Here is a 23,101-nt window from a genome sequence, read left to right on the forward strand (position 1 = left end):
CAACAATATGTCAATGAGATAAATTTAGCCGTGCAAGTTGACTTGAGAAGATCCTTGATGGCGTGCCGGAGAAGACTCCGACGGGGTGATTAGCCGGCTGGCTTTCTTTATCATCTGTGTCACACTCAAGATGTCCTGTAAACTTGTAACCTTTGCAGGTCTCTTCCAGCCCAAGTCGGTAGGAAGACGCTCGTTCTCTATGGGTTGAGACGTTCGGAATTAGGCACCACCGCGTAGGATCTGAGTTGGTCAACTTACCAAAGAAATATTCAACGAGGCTCCTGTTGACGGTCCCTGCTTGTATATCGCCGAATGCAATAATTGGAGCGGCGACTTCTCCCAAGCTAAATTGTTCGGTATTTGCGGTAAAGGTATAGGTAGGATTGTGTGCTTTAGAATTGATCTGGCGCGCAACTTTGCTGTTCGCCAGCATTTCTGCGTCGAGGATAGGTCCAGTCCAGTAAGCCTTGGTCTCTTCGAATATAGTCTCGTTAAAGACGTGGTTACTTCCGAAGAATGCATCGGAGCGACTGTATACTTGTGTCAGTACTCATTCACATTGTATGGAGAATGTGTTGAATGGAAGTGTCAACTCACCTCAGGCTAGCATCGTGTTCCAAGACATTGTGACGGTTGAGATCATCCCTGGAGCAAAATTGATCAGCAAAGAGTCGAGTAATCTCTGGCTCATGAGAAAGAAAAAGGTATCTCGAATCGTTGGCCGAAGAACAGTCCAGGTAAGGAAGGACTCTCACACGGATTTAGTGCTTACAGAGTGAAGACGGTAGCATTTGGCTCGGGGTTAGCTACAACCCCCATATCGAACATCAAGCTCGCCAGGGTGCCATTGAAATTGAGAGCTTGACCAAGGGCATCGACCAAATTCGGTCGTGTAATATTTCTGCCATCGTGTGGAAGGAATCCGTGATTTGCCAGGGTATTCATCATGGGACAAGGACCTCGGTCTTTCAAAATATTAGTCTCTTAACACGACAAGAACACCTTAGGGCCACGGTACAATCAGATTCTCCAGCAGGTTTCCATTGGAGGGCATGCTTCCATCCTGCACCAGGGGATGCAGTAGCCACGGACAAGGTAAACGCGATAGCAACACCATAGAACTTCATATTGCGGGTCTCGGTGGGACACTAGAGCAAGGGAATGTTCAGAGGGCTGGATCGATGTTGTCCGGAATATAGCGAAACTTATATACTACCTAGGCAACCCACGGGATACCTGGAACCAATTAAAGTCATGGTAATGCCTTTCATGTCATCATTTTTTCTCCTTGTCTTGGACATTACGAATTAGTCCTACGAGATGATTCGTACTCGTATCAATGGCTACATATGGACTACCGATCAACATTATCCAACTTGGACCATAGCCTTCTGACGTAGGTAACGGTCTGCTGTCGATCCTTCTGCCTTCTGCCTTCTGGTTTTTGCATATTTCCATTGCCGTTCTTCAATCTGTCGTTCTTCTGGTAGATATATTGAACGAGTTTTGGACCTTTCGCAACCAACCGCCTCAGATTCTGCGAGGCTCGTAATTTCTGATATACTACGGAGTAGATACAATGAAGTAATGGTAAAAGCACTCGTGCTACGGTTTATGTGAAATACTAACGAGGACTTGGAACGTTTATATGTATGAGGCTTCGTTCCTTGTCCCTGGGGTCTTTTCCTGAACATTCTGATAAACCTCTCCCCTATCCCAAGCCAGACAATTGCTATTCTATTGAGAATATTACCCCTGAAGGGCAAGCGGACACCATTATCCTCGTAATTAAAAATTCTAAGCTCACCCTGCCAATGTTTCATCGCCAAGCTGTAGCCTGATCTGGACATTCATATATGCTCGTACTCGTACCGTTTACCACAGGAAGAAGTCAACTAACGCTCGTCCCCACTGTGATCGATACATGCGTTTAAGTCCGTGCTCATAGACGGAATCTGGAGCAGTTCGGAAACGACTTATATATTGAGGCCTAGTGCGTATTAAATCCTGTCTACTCCAACAGGACTCTCCGGTGGTAGAGATGCTGGAGTAAAGGGGTGCTTGATGGAAAATCTATTATGTGCGGCCATGGAAATCCCAAAGCATCTGCAGGGTTTGCATTTCTTTAATGCCCCAGGCGCATGATGCCCATAAAGTCTTGCCATTCCATTGTATATGACATACAGCTCAACAAGTAAAACCATGCAATCTATGCATTGCCGTATCTCACCAGAACCTCTGAAGAAGAATTTGATTCAAGACTGCAATACAGACACTTGCAGGAGACTGAAAGGTTTGAATAATGGATATCAATGACTTGGTATCAAAACTTCCCATAACGCTAAAAGAGAACAAGAAATCATGCAGATAGAACCCGAAGTAACAGCAAATGCCTAGTCCCACGTAGAAACCACGACAGTCTTAATCCTCCTCCATCTTCGCAAGACCACCACGGCTACGCCGAATACGTTCATCCAGAGTATCTTCCTGTACTCGCTTATTGACATCAGACATGAACCGGCCCCGGTCTGAACGCTGCCGATCATCAGCCTCCCGCTGCTGTTCCTCCTTGGCAGAGATCTCTGCGATTCGGCGCTGTCGCTCTGATTCAATTTCTGAGGCATTAGATTGCATCTCTGCCAACTTGCGGCGGCGTTCTTCTTCCATTTCCTTGGGATCGGGCTTGTTGGTTGGGGTACGCGTGGGTGGCCCCATGGCCCGTCCCGAGTCACGCCGATTATTGTATTCGCGCCGGGGGAAGTCACGACGGCGATCTTCGTCTGCGCCAGGACGTTCTTTACGATCGCTAGATGGGCGAGGAGATCGGGATAGTGAGCGGTCCCGCACACCTCTGTCTTCGCGATCGTGGTGTCGGCTGGAATAGGAGTCTCTCTTGTCTTGGTAGTCGCGACGGTCTCGGCCCCGGTCCCTATCATCCCGGCGAGATCGGTGCTCGTCCCTCCGGCGATCACGGCTGTCTGAGCGGTGTTCGTCGTCGCGGCGTCCACGATCACGGTCACTTCGGTATCTGCGCGAAGACCGATCGGGCGAAGCGGGTGATCTAGATCGGTGTCGTCGAGGGGAAGATCTTCGGTGGTGGCGGTCACGGCGGTCATCACCAGCATCATCACTATAGCGCCTGCGCTTTGAGTCGTGGGTACGATGGCGACGGTCACGATCCTTCCCCCGATCGCGATCTCCGCGTTCCTTCTCTCTTTCCTTGCGTCTGAGCGTCTCTTTCACCATGGCCTCATAAGCCGCCTGTTCCCTCTTCTTCACTTCGAGTAGGGGGTCTGCCATAACCTTCGACATGGTGTCGCGCGCCGAGGCAATAGAAGGACCAGCCGCGGCACCATTGCCCACCACCTCCGAACCCTTCTCCAGTTTCTTAGTGTCAGGGTCGTTCTTCAGGAGAACTCCATCGATACGGCGCTTTCCCAGAAGATAGCCCTCCATCTCCTCCGAGTAGTGCCCGGTCTCGGTCGAGGGTGCCTGGTACATCCAGTCGACCCGGCGGTGTTGCTTTGTCTTTCCGGCGGCTTCTTGAAGGCGCTGGATCTCCTCCATCTGGCGCTCTTCCTCTCGTTCACGCTGTAGTTGCGCGATCTGTTTGCGCTCTTCGAGAGCGCGCTTCTCCTCCAGCCATACGCGCTCCTGGTTCTTGAGCAAGCCTGGATGCCATGACCTGGTCGGACGGTTAGTGTCATGCTACTCTTAGGGTAGATACTGAAGCTGGGGCTCAGTACTTACTTCTTCAGGTTCAAATCTCCACCCATTATGCCTGGAAATGCGAAGAACGAAACAAAAAAAAGGTTGGTATGAGGAGTTGCTATGTCCGAAGGTGAATCGTCGGGACCTAAGCCTCAATCGCCACCGGTCACGTGTTATCCATTATCACGATAACACTTTTTTTTCTTTTCTCCAAGATTACCCAAGTGATTTATAGACCTCATTTGTTAGGTGAGTATGTAAAATAAAATGGAATAATGCAATGGGGATTTTCTCTATTCATACAACCTCAAAATTACTACCAAGCGAGTGGAATTAACCATGAAGAAGCATTAGAGGTGCAGAAGAAGAAGTTAAAAATAAGAACAAAAAAATAGAAGATGACTGGGTTTAACTCTAAATACAAGAGGAATCGAAACAAAACGCATCATATCATATCATCGTCGCCGTAGAACTCCAAGAGCAAAGCCAGATTACCAGAAACTACACCATCCAATCCAGTGTTGACAGATATTCTCAACATTGGTTGCCTGCGCAATGAGCTTGTCCACCTGGTCGCTGACACTCAGCTCTTCGTTATTTCTGAAGTCTCGTCCAGTGAGCTTCTCCTTGACTCGGGCGAGAACCTGGAGAGCACGGGCATTCTGTGCCTCGCGGGCTTCTTGTGGAACGCCTTCCGGGGCGTCGAGGATACCACCTTCAAGCATGGATGGGCGGCGGCGACGCGAATAATCGCCGGGCGGCTGGGCGCCGGGTTCGAAATTGACACCGTCCATGATGGACTGGCGGCGATCCGCAGTGAGAGACACTCGGTCGGGAGACTCTTGTGTACCCAGACGCCAGTTGATTAGAGGGTCGTGGATGAACTAGAAAAAAAAGTTAGTGAGTGTGATTATAGTATTTCAAGGAATCAGGTCACTTACAGCCTCCAAAACTGCCATCAGGGAATCCTTGTGCTCTCGTAGAACACGCATGACAGCCTCGCAAGTGATACGGTAGCTACCCTCAATGTTGCTGACTTCCATGGCGAACGTCAACATGCGAGTAAGTCGGAACGGAACTCGCTCTGGGTATTTCTCTCGGTGCATTGCGATCTCGAAACAATCACCAAAGTCGATATGAACCACACGGCCATTACCACGATCCAGCAGCAAGTTCGATGGATGCCTGTCTCCCAGACCAAGGATGTAGCCGACCATAGACATAACACCGAGCGATCGAGTGTAGTTCGTACGACGTTCAAGCCATGCCTCAGAGCTCTTGCTCTTAAGCCATAGCACGCGGTACAGATCTTTGCCGGTCGTGTTGTCCATAGCGTAACCGAATACTTCGACCTTCTGCATGAGAGTAAGGCTATCGTAGTCGGGTGCCATTTGAAGCATGATCCGATGCTCGATGTTGAGTAGGATTCTCCGGCTTTCACGGTATTCCTTGATCAAGGCATGCAATGTATCACTGTTGGACACCCATCCCAGGAGACCAGAGCTCTGAGACAATGGAATGGCAGGGAAACGCTGGACCGACAAGTGCCGCTTGAAACTCTCGCCATCGTTATCCAGCAAGGTATTACACAAGCCGAAAAGTTGCATGACTCGCTCATCTTGTCGGATATCTTCATGGCCCTTGACAAGGTACATGTAAGAGCTACCGTTGCTGCCTTTAAGCGTCATGCGACGCGGTCGTTTCTTTGTCTGCAAAACATGCAAGATCGGGTCGAAGCTCATGATTCGAATAACTGGCTTGCCACTCTGGTATGTTCCTGGAACGGCAAGGTCAAGGTCTGCGCAATCCTTGAGTCGAGGAGACACGTATTTAAGATCGAGAGTCGATAGCTGTGGTAGCTGTCGGCTGATCTTCCGGAACACAGTGTAATACAAGTCCCAAGCTTGGTTGAGATCACCGATTTCCTCCGATTCGCGATACATCATGCAGTAATGCTTGGCTTCAGCAAGGTCACGACCGAAAGCTTGCGCAAATGACACCTCACGAAGGGTCTCGGCGCCCTTGTCTAGCATATCATGGAAGGGCGCAAGTGTTGAGAACATGCCTTCAACATTGTGATCGCCGAAATAGAGACGAGACGCTTCTTCGAGACCTTCATGCCAAAGTTCATGCCACAAGACCGCAACTCGGATAAGCTCATGACTCACAAGATCTGCTTGCTCAACAAGTTTGGCGCTATGTTGCCGCATACTTTCCATGATGTTGCTAGCAGATTGAGAGCGTCGAGTCACATTCGATTTCATTGCCACCGTCAGTGGATACACAAGGGCTTGAGGATGCGCTTTGCCAACCTCGGCAAGCAACCTATGAACCGCACCGCGGACCCTGATATTGGGTTGGTTGATTCGAGCGATCAGTTGAGGAGTGACAGCGAGCCAAGTGTCGATATTGACAGCCGTAAATCCTTCCGTAACGACAGTGTTTACCTCATGATCTCCGCCATGATTAAACCACAGAGTGAGTAATCTCAAGGTATCTTGCAACGAAGATGTCAAGGACAAAGCGATGGAGCGAATGAATCCGCGAATGGCAGGAATCACATGTTCTGTCACGATATGAGCAGGAACCGGCGCAGGTATGCCCTCACGACTAGCCTGGTTGGCAATCGTTGTAACAACCTCGAAGTTTGCAAGTGCCCAGGAGTGCCACGCCTTGTATGAATCGCGGTTGTATTGGGTCGCGGCCGAGTAGGCGTTGAGAACCTCTCGAACATGTTCCGGTCTCCAGTCACCCCTCTGCAAAGCGGTCTGCCACTCTCCCTGTCTAAGATAGCTCTTGGAGAGAAGTTTTCTAAATTTGTTGACGTCGCCGATCCGTTCATTCAGGCTGATGGCATCTGGGTGGTTCTGGTCAACGACCCCGTTGACTCCATTCGCGCCATGATGTTCACCATTTGATACCATGAGTGTGTTGTATCTGGAGAAATCATCTGTCAGACCAGAGGTAAACTCCTTCATCATTTCAAGTGACTCTAGTTGGTGACCATTTGCCCAACTGAATTTCAGCCTGGCGTATGTGACTTCGGGTGGTGCGATAGTGCGCGTGCCATTGGCATCGGACACCACTGTCTCTAGAGATGCAAGGGACCGTTCCGCAAGACCCATGCGATTGGACTTGCGACAAAGATTGGCGAACTTGATGGACATATCAAGATTCTCACGCGGGGCTGTGACAAGAGCTCTGACCTTGAGCATACGCTGCCACACTTCCACGTTTTGCTGACATCCAAGCAGTCTTTGATTCCAAGTTTTACGCATGGCATCCTGCTTTTCAGGGTCGCCGATGTTTTGCTTGTATGTGATGATCTCTTCTAGCTCGGCGAGCATCTGGACCCGGACAACAACATTGTAGGCACGGTTGTATGACTCTCCCAGAAGAGCAGACAATTCAGTATCGAGACCATTGCGAGCCTTCTCAATGTACATGTTGGCCTCATCGAATTGGTTCCGATGGATTGCCAGAATGGCACCGAAGAAAGAACGGTCCGGAGACTGCTCTTTCATGACACCAAGGTAAGAGTCCATCAACTCCCATTGGCCCCGACCCCAGGCAGCGGCAGCGGCAAGAGGTGCAATAGCGCGGCGGTGCTCCAGTGACGCTTGGTTCCACTTTTCTTGAGCGAGATCCGAGAGAACCTTCCACTCGCCAAGAGCGTGCAAACAGCGCATCTTACCCATGGTGATACCAAATGAGTCTGGGTCCGTCTTCTCACGTCGCTTGTAAGCAGCAAGGGCTTCGTCCCACCGTTGGAGCTTCTCGAACCAAGTTTCCTTGAGCTCCACATCACGATACGCCTGCGCTTTGCGAAGGATACCGATGGCGGCATCGGACTGCTGAAGCTGGTTGTTAATGGTAATCAAGGCTTCAACTGCACCCGAGTTCTGGTCTTGTTCGAACTCCAGTTCTTTGTAGTGAAGAGCTTTAGCAAAAGCATGACACTTTGCAGCATATTTTCCAAGTGTGCGGATGTCGATGGGAAGAGCCTTGTCATCATGCTCCATGAATTCGGCCAGATTGAGGAGAATTTGCAAAATCTCTGGGGAGATGTTAGGAGAAGTAAGCGCCTTTTCAATTGAGCGGACGAGCTCTTCTTGGTATTGATCATACAACTCAGTCCAGCACGAGACGAAAGCAGCATTGAAAAGATCCCTTGAGAGGGGCTGGTAGATACCAGCTAAGCTAGCACATGCACGCAATGCCGGAGATGGTGATTCCTTCAACAGCTCAATGCTGAAACGGCGTATCCATTCCTGCCAATCGTCACGAGTGGACTTTTGCGAAGCATCCCATGCGTTCTTGAGATGTTGCTGGTTCACAACAATCTTCTTTTGTCCAATTTCGGAAAAGTTGGTGTCGTCGGTGGGGAAAGAATAGACCTCTTCCGGATTGAGGTCCTGCGGGAGCGGGTCGCCCTTTTGGAGTTTGGTCACCAGGATTTGGTAGTTGGTATGCGCGATCTGGTTGGTTTTTAGGACCTTGTTTAGAAGATGAATGTAATGCGTGAAGTCTTGTCCGAGCTGGAAAATGAGGGCACAAATGCAGTCCATCGCAGCTTGACGCAACACACGATCACCGCCAGCCACGACTCGGGACAATGAATGAACCATTAGGGATGCAAAGTCAGAGACGTTAACTTGTCGCGATAGTTTTGTCAAGCTATCGATAGCGGATTTACGGATGCTCTGAGGATTCTGTGGCCGATCAAACAGACGAACAATGGAAGGAATGATGAGATGCATGTATTCCTCTCCGCTTGAGCCGAAAATCAAAAGAGCATGGAGAATCTTCTCAGAGGGCTGTCGACGAGGTGAGGTGTCTTTATCAAGTGTATCGAGCATCAAAGGAATCAGGCCAGCAAGATACTTCCTGAATTCTCCTTCCAATGACCTAGCAATGGCCTCGACCAAGGATAAAATGGTACCTTGGATCTGGTATGAAGCATCCCAGAAATCTTTAATGACCTCGATTATCTCTGGCAGGAAAGTGCGAATATGTTGTCGCACGATATTCACCAAGATTGCCATCTGATTGAAATAGGACTCAAGGCGGCTAGCAGGAGCGCTTCTGATAACCAGAATGAACCCTGGAATAATTTGTCCAAGGAACGGGACACACTTCAAGCCCAGAGTCTTGAAAATTGTGACGATGGCATCAATGACAGCTGAGTGATATTGAGCCAGGGAGTTCTCACGTAGAATGTTCTGCATCAAAGTATGGATGACCACAGTGGGATAATACTCTTCATTGGAGGGCGTGAGACCCTGCATAATGAGGGCAACATCGGAAACATTCTGTATTTCGTTGATATGGTGAACATCAGGTTCAATCTCGCTGATCTGCTGGTACTTGTAGGGATCAAGCGCACCGAGCACTCCGACAAGTTTGATGGTCTCCTTGCGTAAAGAGCCTGTCTGTTCCGTTTTGATGATATTGATGAGAACGGCGAGAAGATGAGGGTATTCCATGTATGGCTCGATGACGTAGCCTGAATTGCTGGCCAATTGTCCCAATGTCCGAAGCGCAGCTTCACGCTTGTTATGCGACGAAAGGTCCTGGAGCGAGTCCAGAATAATTGGCATGATTTGAGGCAGATATTGTCTCATCTCATGCCCGCCCACACTTGCGAGCTCACCGACAGCCTTCAAAGTAGTGGCAGCAACGCCGGGATTAATGTCTGTTGATTTGGGCAACAAGGCAGTCACCATGGGATCAACGTATGACCTGATCAATTTCGTCGCATTAGAGACAAACAAGCTGATTAGTTGAGCTGTTTCCTCCTTCTGGCGGGCGGTATTCGCGAAGCCAAGACCAGTGAGAAGATTGACCAACAGTTTTCGTAGTGGCGGGAAGACATAAGCAGGGTTAACGCTAGAAAGTCGACCGATGATGCAGATCGCGGCTTCTTTGACGTCGAAAACCTCATCATTGACGGCTAAGAACAGGCATCGAATATTCTCTGGTCGTGCCAAGTGACGATCAAATTTGCGGTCCAACGACCACAAAACGGTGCGTCGGATTTCAGGGTCAGGGTCTCCGATACCCACGGTTAAGAGCTTGTCAATAACCTCGCTGACAACCTGAATGGAGTGTCCGCTTGTTTGGTTGATGATCGGATCGTGAACGAACAGCTGGCAGCATGTAAGAGCCGATGCTTTTCGAATTTCAGGATTGTCATTTTCCACGTAGTTGATAGCAACATCACGCACGAACTCGTTCAGTATGTGCCCAGAGAAGTCAAAGCTTCCTAACGTATGAAGTGCTAATGCGATATCAGAATCGGAGTGAAGCTCGTGGGGAGCAAAGTCTTTTGCGAATGATGGCATAGGAGGTAGTCGGTTTTCAGGACACCCAAGGGGCCGGAATGGCGTTCCACAAAGGATGATACTCAGCATATCAAGAAGCTTTTCCTGGATCATGGGTTTGATGGGAGGGATGTAGTGGGCCATGTCGACCAGAGCCTGTGTCAGTGATTTGCTCAGCCCGCAGGCAAAAATGGGATCCAGAAGCGCTTCCATGTATTTGCTGAGCGCTTGTCCCACTGCGAGGGACAGCATGCTGATGCATTCAAACATTGGGGCCTCGTTAACTCCTGATCGATTCCTCGCCTTCATTGCAAGTCCCTCTCGAATGTAGATAATGATCCCATCGAGGTATTGGCCGATAGCGGTGCCCACTGCATTGGCAATCTTTCCAATGGCAATGAAAGCGGAGTTCCTCTCTTTGTCCCTCTTGAGTTGCGCTTGGAGGTAGACCATGAATTTGTGTAGATAGATCTCAGTGAAATCGGTTGGGGCATATGAGGCGAGAATGGGGATGGTGAGGACGACTTCAGTGCGAATCTTTGGGTCACGATGGTCCTTGAGACGGAGGATGATTTCGCAAGCATTCCGATAATGTTCCTTCATAAACATCGTGCCCTTCAAGATCAACTCTTTGATGATCAAAATGGAGCCGTGGATCCAATCAATGTTATGGGACTTCAAGCCCAGAAGTGCTTCATCGTGTATCCGTGCAAACCATGATTGACGGACTTGAGAATCACGAGCCACAATTATCTCAAAGCATTCCCCGACGGCCTCGGCGGCAGTCTCACGGATGAGGACTTTCGGATCTCGAAGGGCAACCCAGACAAGCTCAAATACCTGCGGAACGAAGCCGTAGAGGAGTGTTGGTGAGCCCTTGGCCAGTTCCCGGATCACAAGCACTGCTGCAAACCGCCGACTTTCCTGTCGCTCCGATTGTAGCCATTCCAATGCAGATTGTATTTCGCTTTCCACCAGTTCCGCGGTTAGAGCCCCGCCGGGCTTCGCGAGTCGGCCCAGCGATCGGGCCGCATACACCAGGACCACATTATCATTACTGCGAAGGGCGCTGCGCAAGTAACTGGCGAATCTCGTCGTTTTCTGGGCGGCATCAACTCCGTCAAAGTCAATGAGTCGGTCGAGTGCTAACAATCCACCGATTCTTTCGTTTGCATCGCTACCGTTGACCACGAGTTGGGCGATGCGTTGGCTAACGGCGTTGTAAAATTCCACGAACTTCTCCGAGGGCCAATCTGCACAAGGAGATATGTCAGCTAGTGAGAGGTCTCAGAGTTCAACCGGTAATACCTCTGGACACAGATAGGACATTATCGTAGAGCTCGTAGGCAGCTCTGGCCCTGGCCTCCTCATTCTTTGACTTGAGCTCCACGAACAATCTTTGGGTCACGTCTGTGATTGCACCTGCTTGGGCCATATTTGCGAATCACGCCCCAGGGTGGACATTGGAATGCAAGGTCTAGGCCATAAAATAGGACGCAGAGCGCATAAAGTTGGTTGGTAGAGGGATGGTCATGTGTGAGGCTTGGAGAAGGTCGAGGGGTGCACGGGCCAAGTTTGGAGTTCCCGACTCCGTGTGACGCTGGCACCCTCGACCATCTTATTAACAATCACTACACACTATCTTGATATTTATTGACCTTGACAGTATACTACGGATAACCCCAAATTTTGAGGGATTCTGGTATGTTTGGGAAATCATATTATCCCCAACATCAAATACGTCACTCAAAGGGTCCATTGACATCCACGACTCAGATAGCCTGAAGATATCAATATCGATACAGGCATAGATGCGAGCATCTAATCTAGTGTATTATTTCCCAGACCTTGAATCAAGAAATGCCAAGCAGATATCAAAGCTCTGAAGCACCGAGTCCCACCGGGTATATAACCGGGACATCAACATACTAGTTTGCATAGTTCACCGACTTATGATATCCCATTCCTTGCCAAGACTATGTAGAGCATGCTTCCACCGTCAGAATACGCATATAAGGAGCCCCCAGGGCCTGGGGCTAATTATCCCGAATTTGATGGGGTTCAATGGGTTCAATGGGTTCAATAGCTACTGTACAGTTATAGAGAACACTGTCTAGGGAGGTTGGATGAATCATGTAGGGCTCTCTTATTGTACAAGAAGATATACTGAGTACCCATAGGCTAAAGCTCTTTCCTCCGAAGGTGCGGATTTATTTAAATTGCATTGATATCTTAACTCCATTAATCACCGAGCTTGCATTTGTAATCGCTGGTCAAGCTTTCCAGGGCGTAATAGGCCATTGCGGGGGATGACGGGATCGAGGGGAACCATAAAAGCCAACCTCCTCGCCTATCTATCCTAATTCTTGAACGTCTCATACATCAATAACTTCATATATTATCTCTCATAATGGTCAAAGTTCTCTTGACTGGTATGTGATTTTAATCTGCTTTCGAGCCCAATCTAATTATCTACTTTAGGAGGCAGTGGCTTCATCGCCGCCCACATTGTCGACATTCTGCTACAGCATGGGTATGATTTCGCCAACACAAAAATAGATATCATTGATTGACAGACTCTAGTTTTGATACAGTTGTTACTGTTCGAACAGAGGAGAAGGGCAAGCGGATTATTGAGGCACACCCCAACGTACCGAAGGAGAAACTCTCTTATGTGATTGTCAAGGATGTAGCGAAGGACGGTGCATTTGATGATGTTAGCGGGATATCATTCCCCTAACAAGTACCCCGACTAATGGAAATATAACAGGCCGTCAAATCAAACCCTCCCTTTGACTATGTCCTCCACACCGCATCTCCTTTCCATTTTAATGTTCAGGATCCTGTGAAAGACTTCCTTGATCCAGCCATCAAGGGAACGACCGGTATCTTGAAGGCAATCAAAGAGTACGCCCCTACCGTGAAGCGAGTGGTAATCACGTCATCTTTTGCTGCTATTGTGAACGGCAAGCAGCACCCCAAGGTCTACAGCGAGAAAGAATGGAATCCGGTGACATGGGAGGAGGCAATGGACCACTCCCAAGTTTACCGAGGTAGTAAGGTATGTGATACTTGCCGGTCAGCCTGAGTAAGTGCAAGCACTAAGTCAGTACCATACTAGACCTTTGCGGAAAAAGCAGCATGGACGTTCATCGAAAAGGAAAAACCGAATTTCGATATTGCTACCATCAATCCACCACTGGTGTTTGGCCCAATCGTTCACTATCTCAACTCCCTTGAGAGTCTCAACACCTCGAACCAGCGCCTGAGAAACCTCATTCAGGGTCAAATGAAGGAGAAAATAGCCCCAACGGGCACTTTCTTGTGGGTGGATGTGCGTGATGTGGCCCTCGCCCATGTCAGAGCCATCGAAGTTCCTGAAGCAGGAGGAGAGAGGTTCTTTGTCGTCGCTGGCTTCTTTTCAAACAAGGAACTTGCAGATATGGCTCGTGAGACCCACCCCAAGTTAGAGTCCAAGCTGCCCCCTGCAGACTCTTCCAGCGACTTCCCGGAAAACATCTATGAGATTGACAACAATAAGTCGCAAAAGATCCTTGGAATCAAGTACCGCCCACTGAAGCAGACTGTCTCAGACACCATTGATTCTCTTCTAGCTGTTGGTGCTTAGACCCGGCATTGTCTGATAGATCTGGATTGAATTAAAGGATACCTTGTGATAGAAGAATTCCTTTTTTCTTCCACAGTAAGGCCGACCAGAGTAATTTTAAGCAATAGATTTTGCCAAGCGCCACCCTAATCTTACATTGCAGAATTGAAGACAATCTACGTGACAAAAATTGATGCCCGAGGTCTTCTATAGATACAGAACCGCGGGTTTGGTAGTTATGGCTCACCGTACCGCTTTGGCCCGTGTTCTCCGGTCAACTTTTCTCGCGCCAGCTATTCAAGATCACATAGTCAATCCACTGAGCAATATGGCCTCCGCCAGGCTATCGCCAACGGCGAACTTGCTGCGAAATTCGCGCTTGTTCGCACTCCCTAAAACTCTCAAGCGCCGCAATGACCAAACAGTGAGAGAATCCGACACCGCAACTCTGCCTCACCCTATTCGAGCCTCCATCGTTACACCGCAATCATCACTAGCCCGAGGCGATTGGGGATTGAAACGACCTTTACCGGCTAAGTCGACATCTGAGAAATCATCGCGACCTGTCGTCAGGGTGCACGCTCTCGATACCTATGAACATGTCACCGACTTCGAATCCGCCGCAGACCACACTGTGACCCTCGAGAAGTTCCAGGAGCTGCACATGCCGATGTCTCTCCCCTCCAAAGTCAATTATGCTACAAGTGTTGTGCCAAGGCATCAAAGTCCGTTCGAAACGCACCTGGATAACACCGAGACCAGCCAGGGTCTCCAGGAACCTGGCGTTAAACAATTCAGACACTCCGGTCCTTGGCTTGCTGGGCAGACAGAGGCAGAGTTCGCAGCTTACTTGAAGCAAGTGGCTCGCAATAAGCCTGAGCTCCTGCAGAAGCTTCGTGAACAGTTTGTCGCTAAGCGGTCTGCTGAAATCCGGAAACAGGCGCAGGATAATGGAGAAGACTTGGAAGCTCATCCCGCAACTGTCACCGATGCGGAGTTCAATGACTACATCAAAACCCTGCGTAATGACCCATTCGCTCTCGGCCCTGTGGTCTTTGAGCTACTTGACCTTGCTTCCTCCCCTGCCGTCCCCAGCGAGCGTATCGGGCGCAAGTACTACCAATCCCCTGCAAGCAAGTTGTCCTCATTCGAATACGCCATCTCAGGACCCCCGAAGACGCACCCGTCTGCCGGTCTATCCTACACACGATCGCACGCTCTGATTCACAACCATGCCCAGTTTGGTCCACAAGCCCACCAGCGCCCTGTGGAGGCTCGCATCTTGCGCCCTAAGGGTCGCTTTAAGGGACGCATGGCTCGGGCCCTGGCAGGTATCGGTGGTATTGCCGTCGAAGACTTGAATGCCATGACCTTTGTGGAGCAAGGCACACCCCCCGGTCTAACTTTCTTCGATGCGTCCATCCCTGGCGGAGGTAAATACTGGGTCACTCCCATCCGGGCTTCGGTTGACTCCGACGGCCGCATTGGCCTTTCATCTTATCGTGCCAGTGCAACTGCCAAAGCCCCCTACGGAATCGAAGACCACCACAAGCCGAGTACCTTGACCATCTCCGATGTTGCCACTGCGCCATCCCCGCTAGTCCCTAGATTGGACAGACAGCCATTCGGCCAGCCTCGGTTCCAGCCTTCCACTGAGAACCGGGGCCGGAGGCAACCCACAAGAGGGACGGAGGACGTCGCTCGCAGCCTTCTCAACAACCTTAACTCCAGGTCATAGGGAAAATAAGTATGGGTGGATGTGCAATGGATTGTACCATGTATGATAGATTTGGTGCTTGTGTAAAGCTACTTTCATTTTTCTTTTCTGACTATGTCATATAAATCGGATGCATCAATATCAAGTTATTTTCACAGCGATCATTGCAAAGGTTCATTCTCCATCCGAAGGGAGAATAAGAGACAAATAAGTTCAATAATCGCATACTTGAGGATGTACCTAGGTACATGTAGTTTTGGTATGCTTGCTACCTTCCTAAAAGGGCAAGCGCGATCCATGGATTCATATCGCAGATAATTACATAATCAAATAAGACCAGTAAGGCACGTGACTTGGTGATTAGGGCCTAGGGCAAGGACCCGCACAAGACTAAGCGAACGCCGACTTCTCAAAGTCACGCAAATCGGCACGACTACTCTCGATCTTTCGAACATTCATTCCGCCAGCCAACAACCGCCAAAATGGGTCGCGTCCGTACCAAGACAGTCAAGCGCTCCGCTAAGGTCATCATCGAGCGTTACTACCCCAAGTTGACCCTCGACTTCGAGACCAACAAGCGCATCTGTGATGAGATCGCCATCATTGCCTCCAAGCGTCTTCGCAACAAGGTGAGATTCAATCAATTGGCGCCGACACTCGAGATCTCCAACTGATTCCGAGTTTCTTCTAGATCGCTGGTTACACTACCCACTTGATGAAGCGCATCCAGCGTGGTCCCGTCCGCGGTATCTCCTTCAAGCTTCAGGAGGAGGAGCGTGAGCGCAAGGATCAGTACGTTCCTGAGGTCTCCGCTCTCGACGTCTCCCAGACCGAGTCCGGCCAGCTCGACGTTGACGCCGACACCAAGGACCTCCTCAAGTCCATGGGCGTAAGTTTCACTACACTCTCCAGTACCTTTGCATCTATCTAATATCTCTCCTATAGTTCGACAACCTCAAGGTCAACGTTGTTGCTGTCAGCCAGCAGCAGCAGGCCGAGCGCCCCCGTCGTTTCGGTCCCCGCTAAATCTGCGCCCGGAATAACGAAAAAACAAAAGTTCATACCTGACCTTTGGTCGACCCTGGCGGTACCCCGACAATGTCTGTTCTGGCTGGCTTTTCGCTCGGCTAGCATGGTTTAGCTTAGTGTGGAGGGCTATTCCTGGATGAGGAATGAATAAACATGATTCTCTTTGAGAAAGGTGTCGCTGATTCTCCGAGAGGAGATGACGCTTGATTGCCAAATTTTTCCTCTCGTGTCTACCTATGAGTTTACTCTAGGTTTGACTGCGTAGGAGTTCTTGGACTGGGGGGTTACCTTAGTCCGAGAGACTCGAGACCTTGGGTGGTCTGAGTCATGTCTGGGTTTGTACCTACATATTCTATGTGGGTAGAAGTCCTTTTGGCCAGACTATACCATATATATGGTCTCTGCGTAGATTGTTCATTACTCATGTGTCAATGGCAACATTGACCGGGTATTAAGAAATGTAGAACGCCGAAAACCCCTTGCAAGTCGTATAGCAACTTTGCTATATCAGATCTGATCGAGCAAATCTATGTCTCCATCTTGGTCCGCGCCTCGTCGCTCCCTGGGCACGTATCCTTCAATGGAACCACCATTTGCATCCTCCGGACGCATCTGTGGAGCGCCAGCAACCTGCTGGGAACCACCTTGATTTTCTCTGATGTTGACGTCAACACGTCCATCCGGACGAACTAAGCTGGTATCGCCGCGTTCCAACGCAAGTTCCCCGGACCGATCGCGATTCCCAAGTCCCATGCTCTGCAAATCATCCACAACGGAAGAGACACTGCTAGTAGCCGCTGGTGCCTTCAAGCGCTTGGCGCGAGCTTCCTCGAGCAGTAGAATAGTCGTGCCCCGGGTATCACCCGCCCGTCGTTCCCACACAGGCTTCTCGGATAGCTGCACCCTGATCCAAAGAGCACGCTCTGCGCATGCGTCTGAGCACCACTTTTCAATGCGGTCCTGGGAAACGATATCCACGCTGCGTCCACGTCCCCCTGGCCCGCTTCCTTTGGGGCCGTATTTAAATTGGAATCCGCCTCGTGGGCCGGTGGCTTGCCTGCGATGCTTGCGAGGACATAGAGCATACCCGCACAAGTCTTCGAAGTTTCGCTCCAGGATTAGATTGTCGTAGTCGCTAGGGCGGAATGGCGCTAGCGAGTATTTGAGTTTTACAGTATCTTCTTGGGACGGTGCGGCAGGGTCCGCGCTCGGGGAGGAGGGGAGCTCAATGAGCTCAAGGATGCGGTTTAGGATGGCATCTTCGGCGTCTTTTTGGGTCTGAATCTGTTGCGCGTGTTGCAGGGCAACTTCGAGGTGCTGCTGGGTTGCACCAGGCCTACCTGCTAGGTATCTGTCTTGCTCTTCTTGTGTAGGGTATAGGTGTGAAGGTGGGGGTTGCTGGGCATTGACGGCGGCGTATGTCTCGGGGAGAGAGGTCTTGAGAGGGTGACTTGACCCTTGCTGTGCCATGATTTAGAATCGAGGCCCTGGAAGATAGCCTAGAGGGTAATCTGAATTGAAAATGGGTTGAGTTGTGAAGCGAGACCAGATAGGCAAAAAAAAATATAAAACCAGCAGAATTCGGGTTCAAAGCGGAAGAGGCAAAACCCCGGATTGACCCCCAACGGGAGGAGAGACAGCTCACTGCTGACGTAGGCTCTGGGCATCCAGCTCCGGAGGTCATCTTTGATACTTGGATCGCATAGATCGTACATAAATCATATACTCCTACATGTGGTATAACGTATACTCGGCATGATTTACGTATGTAGAATATTCCTCTTCACCTATATAAGTTCGACGTCTGTAGCCGTCCGGGTACTTAGCTACATATACCAAGCTACCTAATCTCCCTTGAAAAGAAATTTGACTACATCTAAAACCAGTATAATATCTCCTGATATTCAAATAGCTGGGCATTTCCCCCCATGTGCGTGTTCCCTGGTTGATGTGTTAGCCGCCGATCGCCCAGTGGAGCCCATTTCCCTCATCCCGCCAAGTGACGACCACCTCACTACATCCTCCTCCCCTACTACTTTTTGGTCTTTCCGACCGTGTGTTCATTTTTTTCCCTTCTTTCTTTTCTTCTTGCATCGATTCTTTGCTGGCCCTGGATAGGGTGTTCGGTTCTCCACGCCGTGAGTGCTTCCACTGTTCCCCTCTCCCCCCTCATCTCCTCGTAGGCACCCACCCATTGACGTCCGTTTCATCTAAGCTGACATGCCTTGGTACCACAAAAGAATTGATTCGTTTCGCTCTAAATATCTCTACATGCTAAAGGTATTGGAGCTGGCGATTCGCTCTGTACAGATATTCTAGCGTCATTGCGTCACAGACTCGTTCAGCATTCCTCACTCCACACCGATTGTCCTAAGGTCTGAACATCCATCTCGACTTGCCAGATGTCAAGTCCACCATTTACGGTCCGCTCGGTCTTCGAGTATTCTTCGGACCACGATGATGACCTCAACTTCCCGATCGGTCAAATCGTGACCGTCACCGCCCTCGAGGACGACGATTGGTACTACGGTGAATACTCAGACGCCCAGGGAACTAAGCGGGAGGGCATATTCCCGAAGAATTTCGTTGAACGATATGAGCCTCCTGCCCCTCCGAGACCATCTCGACCCAGGCCCAAAAAGGAACCTGAGGCGGCGCCAGTGGAGTCCCCCGTGGTCGAAAGCAAGCAAGCTGAGCCCGAGCCCGAGCCCGAAGTGCAGCCCACGGAGGAAGATTACGAGGCTACACCACCGCAGCCACCTGTGCCCCAGTCTCCTCCTTCACATGCGAGTGCTCCTATAGCAGAAGTTGCATCCTCGCCTCCGCAGCCGGCAAAGGCGCCTGCTCCTGCTCCCGCCCCTCCGGTGGCCCCAACTGAACCCGCAGCCAAGGCCGCCCCAAAACCCGCGCCTCCCGCTGTAGCAGAGAAGCCTTCGGGTTCGTCATTCAGGGATCGTATCGCCGCCTTCAACAAACCCGCAGCAGCACCAGTTACGCCATTCAAACCGGGCGGTTCCCAGCCATCCTTCATCAAGAAGCCTTTTGTTGCGCCACCTCCTAGCCGTGACGCCTACAAGCCTCCACCAAGGGAACCTGCACCCAAGATCTACAAAAGAGAGGAGGATCCCGATGTGAAGGAGCAAATTACCCGCGAGCCTCCTGTTTCTGAAAGCCGGCCTGCTCCCGTTGAAGGCGGCGAAGAGGGAGCAGAGGATCAGCCCAAGCCAACTAGTCTGAAAGACCGAATTGCTTTGCTTCAGAAGCAGCAATTGGAGCAAGCTCAGCGTCATGCGGAAGCAGCTCAGAAGAAAGAGAAACCGTCCCGCCCTCCTAAGAAGTCAATGGATGAACCTGTGGCTCCCGCAGTCGTCGACGAGGAACAAGAATCTCCCTCTGTCGAAGAATCCTCGGCTGCTCGGGATCCTAGTGTTGATACATTGAGGGCTGCGGCCCCTCAACCACAGCCCCCTACCCCATTCTCGCCCACTCAAGAAATTGCGAGTGACGCCAATGACGCCGACTACTCCGCCGCTGCAGACTCCGAGGATGCGGGCGAAACCTCCGCCAGTAAGGATGACGAGGAAGATCAGCCTCAGCCTCGCCCAGTCTCCCAGCGTCAACCGTCAACTCGTGCAGTCGAACAAACTGCGGAGGCAGATGCTGAAGATGAGGGCGATGCAGAGGAAGAGGAAGAGGAGGAAATGGATCCTGAGACCAAGCGCAGAATGGAACTGCGTGAGCGAATGGCCAAGATGAGCGGCGGAATGGGCATGATGGGTCTATTCGGCCCGCCTGCCGGAGGTATGGCAGGCATGTCTGGTGCCGGTATTTCTCGCAAGGCCAAGACCCCCGGCGACTCAGAGAAAAAGCTTGGAGAGCTCGAGTCTGAGCCCACTTACGCTGCCAACGCGCCCCCAGTTCCTATGGTCCCCCTTCCTGGAATGAACGTGGCTAGCAAGCCGGTACCTTCTTCTACTGAAGTGGAGAAAGAAGAGGAGGAGCCCTCGGCAACTCCGATCACAGAGCAACACTCTGCACGCGAGGTGCCAGACGTGGAGGAGGTCGTCCACGAAGGTGCACCGCCTCGTTCCTCTATTGACCGTCCGGTCCCGCCTCCACCATCTCAAGGTAAGATATTCTTCAGTAGCCTAATGCATGGTTTCAATTCCTGACAATCCCAGATCGTTCGGCACCTCCTCCGCCTCCCCGAGAGTCAAGACCGGTCCCGACTGTCCCTGATGAACCACCGGCTTCCCCTCCGCCAGTTCCTGCAGGTATGTTAACAAATCCCGAAACGAAGTATTTGACGCGGGCGTTGACGATTTATGCAGGCCGACCAGTTCCTCCTCCACCACGGCCCACAACTGCCGACAAGGGTGAAGAGTCTGATGATGAATTGTCGGTGCACACATCTAATCTGTCATTGAATAACTCGGCTGTTCCACCGGCAGTGCCTGCCCCCGCGATACCTGATCAGATTGACTCTCGTCGTTCCTCAACATATGAACCCGTGTCCTCTACGGCTGCGACCCCTACGGCGGAAAAGAGAGCTAGTCGTCTACCACCCCCTATTCCAGTCAACCCGCCCATGCCACCACCGTCGCAGGGCCGCGCTCCCCCTCCCCCGCCTCCCGACCAGCTTCGTCGCCGATCTACCGCTGATAGTCGCACGAGTGCGTTATCTGCTCCTCGACAGGCTGGAGAAGAAGCGGAAGGAGAGGTGACTGAATATGATGGAGACTACGACACTGATATCGCATCCGGTGTGAAACACAAGGATGCTTTGAAGGCTCACGAGCGTGACTCCAGCTTTGACGAGGGTATTATCACCGACGACCATTCCATTCAGTCCCCGCGCAGCCCCCAGGAATCTCGGCATCCACCGCCTCCTCCACCCACGGCTCCCAGGGCAGTTCCGCCTCCACCTCCAAGCCAGCCGCCCCGGAATGCCCGTGCTTCTATCGACACACCTAGGGGACCGCCGCCTCCTCCACCGAACAGGGAGCCAGCCAGCGATGATGATGCTGAGTATGACCCTTTCAATTACTCTGCTCCCCGGCATGGTCTCCCCACATCTCCGCCCGTCCCACTCGGTCGCCCAGAGGCTCCTCCTCCTGTCCCACCACAACAAGCGGCCGATGAATATGACGATCTCTACGATGCACCTCCCGTGCCAAGCCCGGTAAAAGAAAGACCATCTGCATTGAATGAGAAGCGTCTTTCACTGGCGCCCCAGCCTCCCCAAAGCCAGGCTTCGGGTTTGCCATCCCCGTCCGCAGCCCGAACTCAGCGGGGATCTATGGATCTTCTAAGAAATCAGCCAAGCGTTCGCCGGTCTATGGATGTTACTCGCCCATCTATTGACCAAGGCTACATCGCCACCGATGTTGATTTCGCCACGTATACGCTCTGGTGGACTAAACCGAACACCCCGCCTCCGGCTTTCCAGAACCGCACTGATCTGCTTTTCGAGATCGAGGAGACTTCATCCACGAACCGCAGTGGCAAGACAACAGTTTCGAAAGATGTCTATGTTCTGTTCATCGACTACTCTCAGACAGTCTTGAATGTCCAATTCGACCCCAAAAATCCCGCGGATGCTTCTTTCGAGCAGCGCCATGAACCCCCGCCGCTCACCCTTCGCCAGGACCAGCTGGAGCAGGCTCATATCCAGCTCGGAACCCGAATCTCGGAGGCCGTTAACTCAGTCCAAAATTCTACCGTTGGAGACGGCACTCCATTCGGCCTGGTTCAGCACCTGCTAAATCCCCTTTCCGACGCGCTGCTCCCCGTGGGCACCCGCGGATACGGCGCCGCGGTTTATTCAAACCTGGCCAATGCCTCCGTGTCCCAGAATGACGAAATCCGCGCTGGTGACATTGTCAGCTTCCGCAACGCCCGGTTCCAGGGCCACCGTGGCACCATGCACCAGAAGTACACCGCCGAGGTTGGAAAGCCCGACCACGTCGGCATCGTGGTTGATTGGGATGGCACGAAGAAGAAGATCCGAGCCTGGGAGCAAGGCCGCGAGAGCAAGAAGGTCAAGATGGAGAGCTTCAAGCTAAACGACCTCCGTAGTGGTGAATGCAAGGTCTGGCGAGTGATGCCCCGTAGCTGGGTGGGCTGGGGAACCAGTAAGTAACTGGACGAAAGGATTCTGGTTTGAGAATTCTACCTTTTTGTTGCAGTTATTGCGCTATGAGCAGACGACCCCTTTCTTTTGTGTTTTTGCTTGCCCCTTCTAGATTGGGTGGGATCATGTATGAATGAAAAGGAGCCACATTTCTCCCCTGTCTTCTATATTCTTCTCCCTTTTCTCTTCTATTTTCCTGTCCTGCTCCCCTCTCGCGAATCATCTGGACTCGGTGTGGTAATGTGAGATGGGGTATGGTGGTCCCTGTGTGATGGAGAGTTGAGCGAGCGTACAGCTTTTTCGTATTTTTTTTGTCAATGGTACATCTTGCATGTTTATATCCTGAGCAAACTATGAGATAATATCCTCGTCTTTCGGTCTATCTATAAGAGGTCTTCGCTTCGTTTGTATATACGGACGCTCGAAATCAGTTATAACACAGTGACGCCTTGCCTGTGATCCCAAAGCCAGAAAGAAGCGCAACTGTATTCGCACAGACGAGAATGATTACGAGCTTCGAGGTATCTGGAGGTTCAGGTGCAGCGTATCTGAGGCCAGTCCAATTATCTCATGGTAACGCC

General features: G+C 51.1%; 8 protein-coding genes across 8 annotated transcripts; 4 read left to right on the forward strand and 4 right to left on the reverse strand.

Annotated features, from left to right (window-relative positions):
- Nucleotides 1-24: 24 nt before the first annotated feature.
- N7525_004315 (peroxidase family protein) lies at nt 25-1,127 on the reverse strand (the record flags this gene model as incomplete). Its single annotated transcript, XM_002565906.1, has 5 exons — nt 25-197; nt 259-530; nt 598-645; nt 773-965; nt 1,019-1,127. 5 exons carry the CDS (start codon nt 1,125-1,127, stop codon nt 25-27), a joined length of 795 nt encoding a protein of 264 aa, XP_002565952.1.
- Nucleotides 1,128-2,421: 1,294 nt separating this feature from the next.
- Nucleotides 2,422-3,776, reverse strand: cwc25 (U2-type spliceosomal complex subunit CWC25; the record flags this gene model as incomplete). Its single annotated transcript, XM_002565905.1, has 2 exons — nt 2,422-3,685; nt 3,751-3,776. The coding sequence occupies 2 exons, from the start codon at nt 3,774-3,776 to the stop codon at nt 2,422-2,424; spliced, it is 1,290 nt and encodes a 429-aa protein (XP_002565951.1).
- A 426-nt stretch (nt 3,777-4,202) lies between these two features.
- On the reverse strand, nt 4,203-11,469 carry tor (putative TOR pathway phosphatidylinositol 3-kinase TorA; the record flags this gene model as incomplete). Its single annotated transcript, XM_002565904.1, has 3 exons — nt 4,203-4,595; nt 4,653-11,287; nt 11,343-11,469. 3 exons carry the CDS (start codon nt 11,467-11,469, stop codon nt 4,203-4,205), a joined length of 7,155 nt encoding a protein of 2,384 aa, XP_002565950.1.
- Nucleotides 11,470-12,444: 975 nt separating this feature from the next.
- N7525_004318 (SDR family oxidoreductase) lies at nt 12,445-13,662 on the forward strand (the record flags this gene model as incomplete). The annotated part of the gene is made up of 5 exons (XM_002565903.1): nt 12,445-12,466; nt 12,516-12,567; nt 12,618-12,750; nt 12,805-13,095; nt 13,156-13,662. 5 exons carry the CDS (start codon nt 12,445-12,447, stop codon nt 13,660-13,662), a joined length of 1,005 nt encoding a protein of 334 aa, XP_002565949.1.
- A 307-nt stretch (nt 13,663-13,969) lies between these two features.
- On the forward strand, nt 13,970-15,379 carry N7525_004319 (mitochondrial 37S ribosomal protein bS1m; the record flags this gene model as incomplete). The annotated part of the gene is made up of 1 exon (XM_002565902.2): nt 13,970-15,379. One exon carries the CDS (start codon nt 13,970-13,972, stop codon nt 15,377-15,379), a length of 1,410 nt encoding a protein of 469 aa, XP_002565948.2.
- A 461-nt stretch (nt 15,380-15,840) lies between these two features.
- N7525_004320 (40S ribosomal protein eS17) lies at nt 15,841-16,384 on the forward strand (the record flags this gene model as incomplete). The annotated part of the gene is made up of 3 exons (XM_002565901.1): nt 15,841-15,987; nt 16,050-16,247; nt 16,304-16,384. 3 exons carry the CDS (start codon nt 15,841-15,843, stop codon nt 16,382-16,384), a joined length of 426 nt encoding a protein of 141 aa, XP_002565947.1.
- Nucleotides 16,385-16,894: 510 nt separating this feature from the next.
- On the reverse strand, nt 16,895-17,857 carry N7525_004321 (Rtr1/RPAP2 family protein phosphatase; the record flags this gene model as incomplete). The annotated part of the gene is made up of 1 exon (XM_002565900.1): nt 16,895-17,857. One exon carries the CDS (start codon nt 17,855-17,857, stop codon nt 16,895-16,897), a length of 963 nt encoding a protein of 320 aa, XP_002565946.1.
- A 932-nt stretch (nt 17,858-18,789) lies between these two features.
- On the forward strand, nt 18,790-22,529 carry N7525_004322 (SH3 domain protein; the record flags this gene model as incomplete). The annotated part of the gene is made up of 3 exons (XM_061212984.1): nt 18,790-20,515; nt 20,569-20,661; nt 20,719-22,529. The coding sequence occupies 3 exons, from the start codon at nt 18,790-18,792 to the stop codon at nt 22,527-22,529; spliced, it is 3,630 nt and encodes a 1,209-aa protein (XP_061070005.1).
- Nucleotides 22,530-23,101: the final 572 nt, after the last annotated feature.

This window comes from Penicillium rubens (genome assembly GCF_028828025.1).
Source record: "Penicillium rubens strain IBT 27055 chromosome Unknown utg000002l_segment0_segment0, whole genome shotgun sequence".
NCBI classification, from domain to species: domain Eukaryota; kingdom Fungi; phylum Ascomycota; class Eurotiomycetes; order Eurotiales; family Aspergillaceae; genus Penicillium; species Penicillium rubens.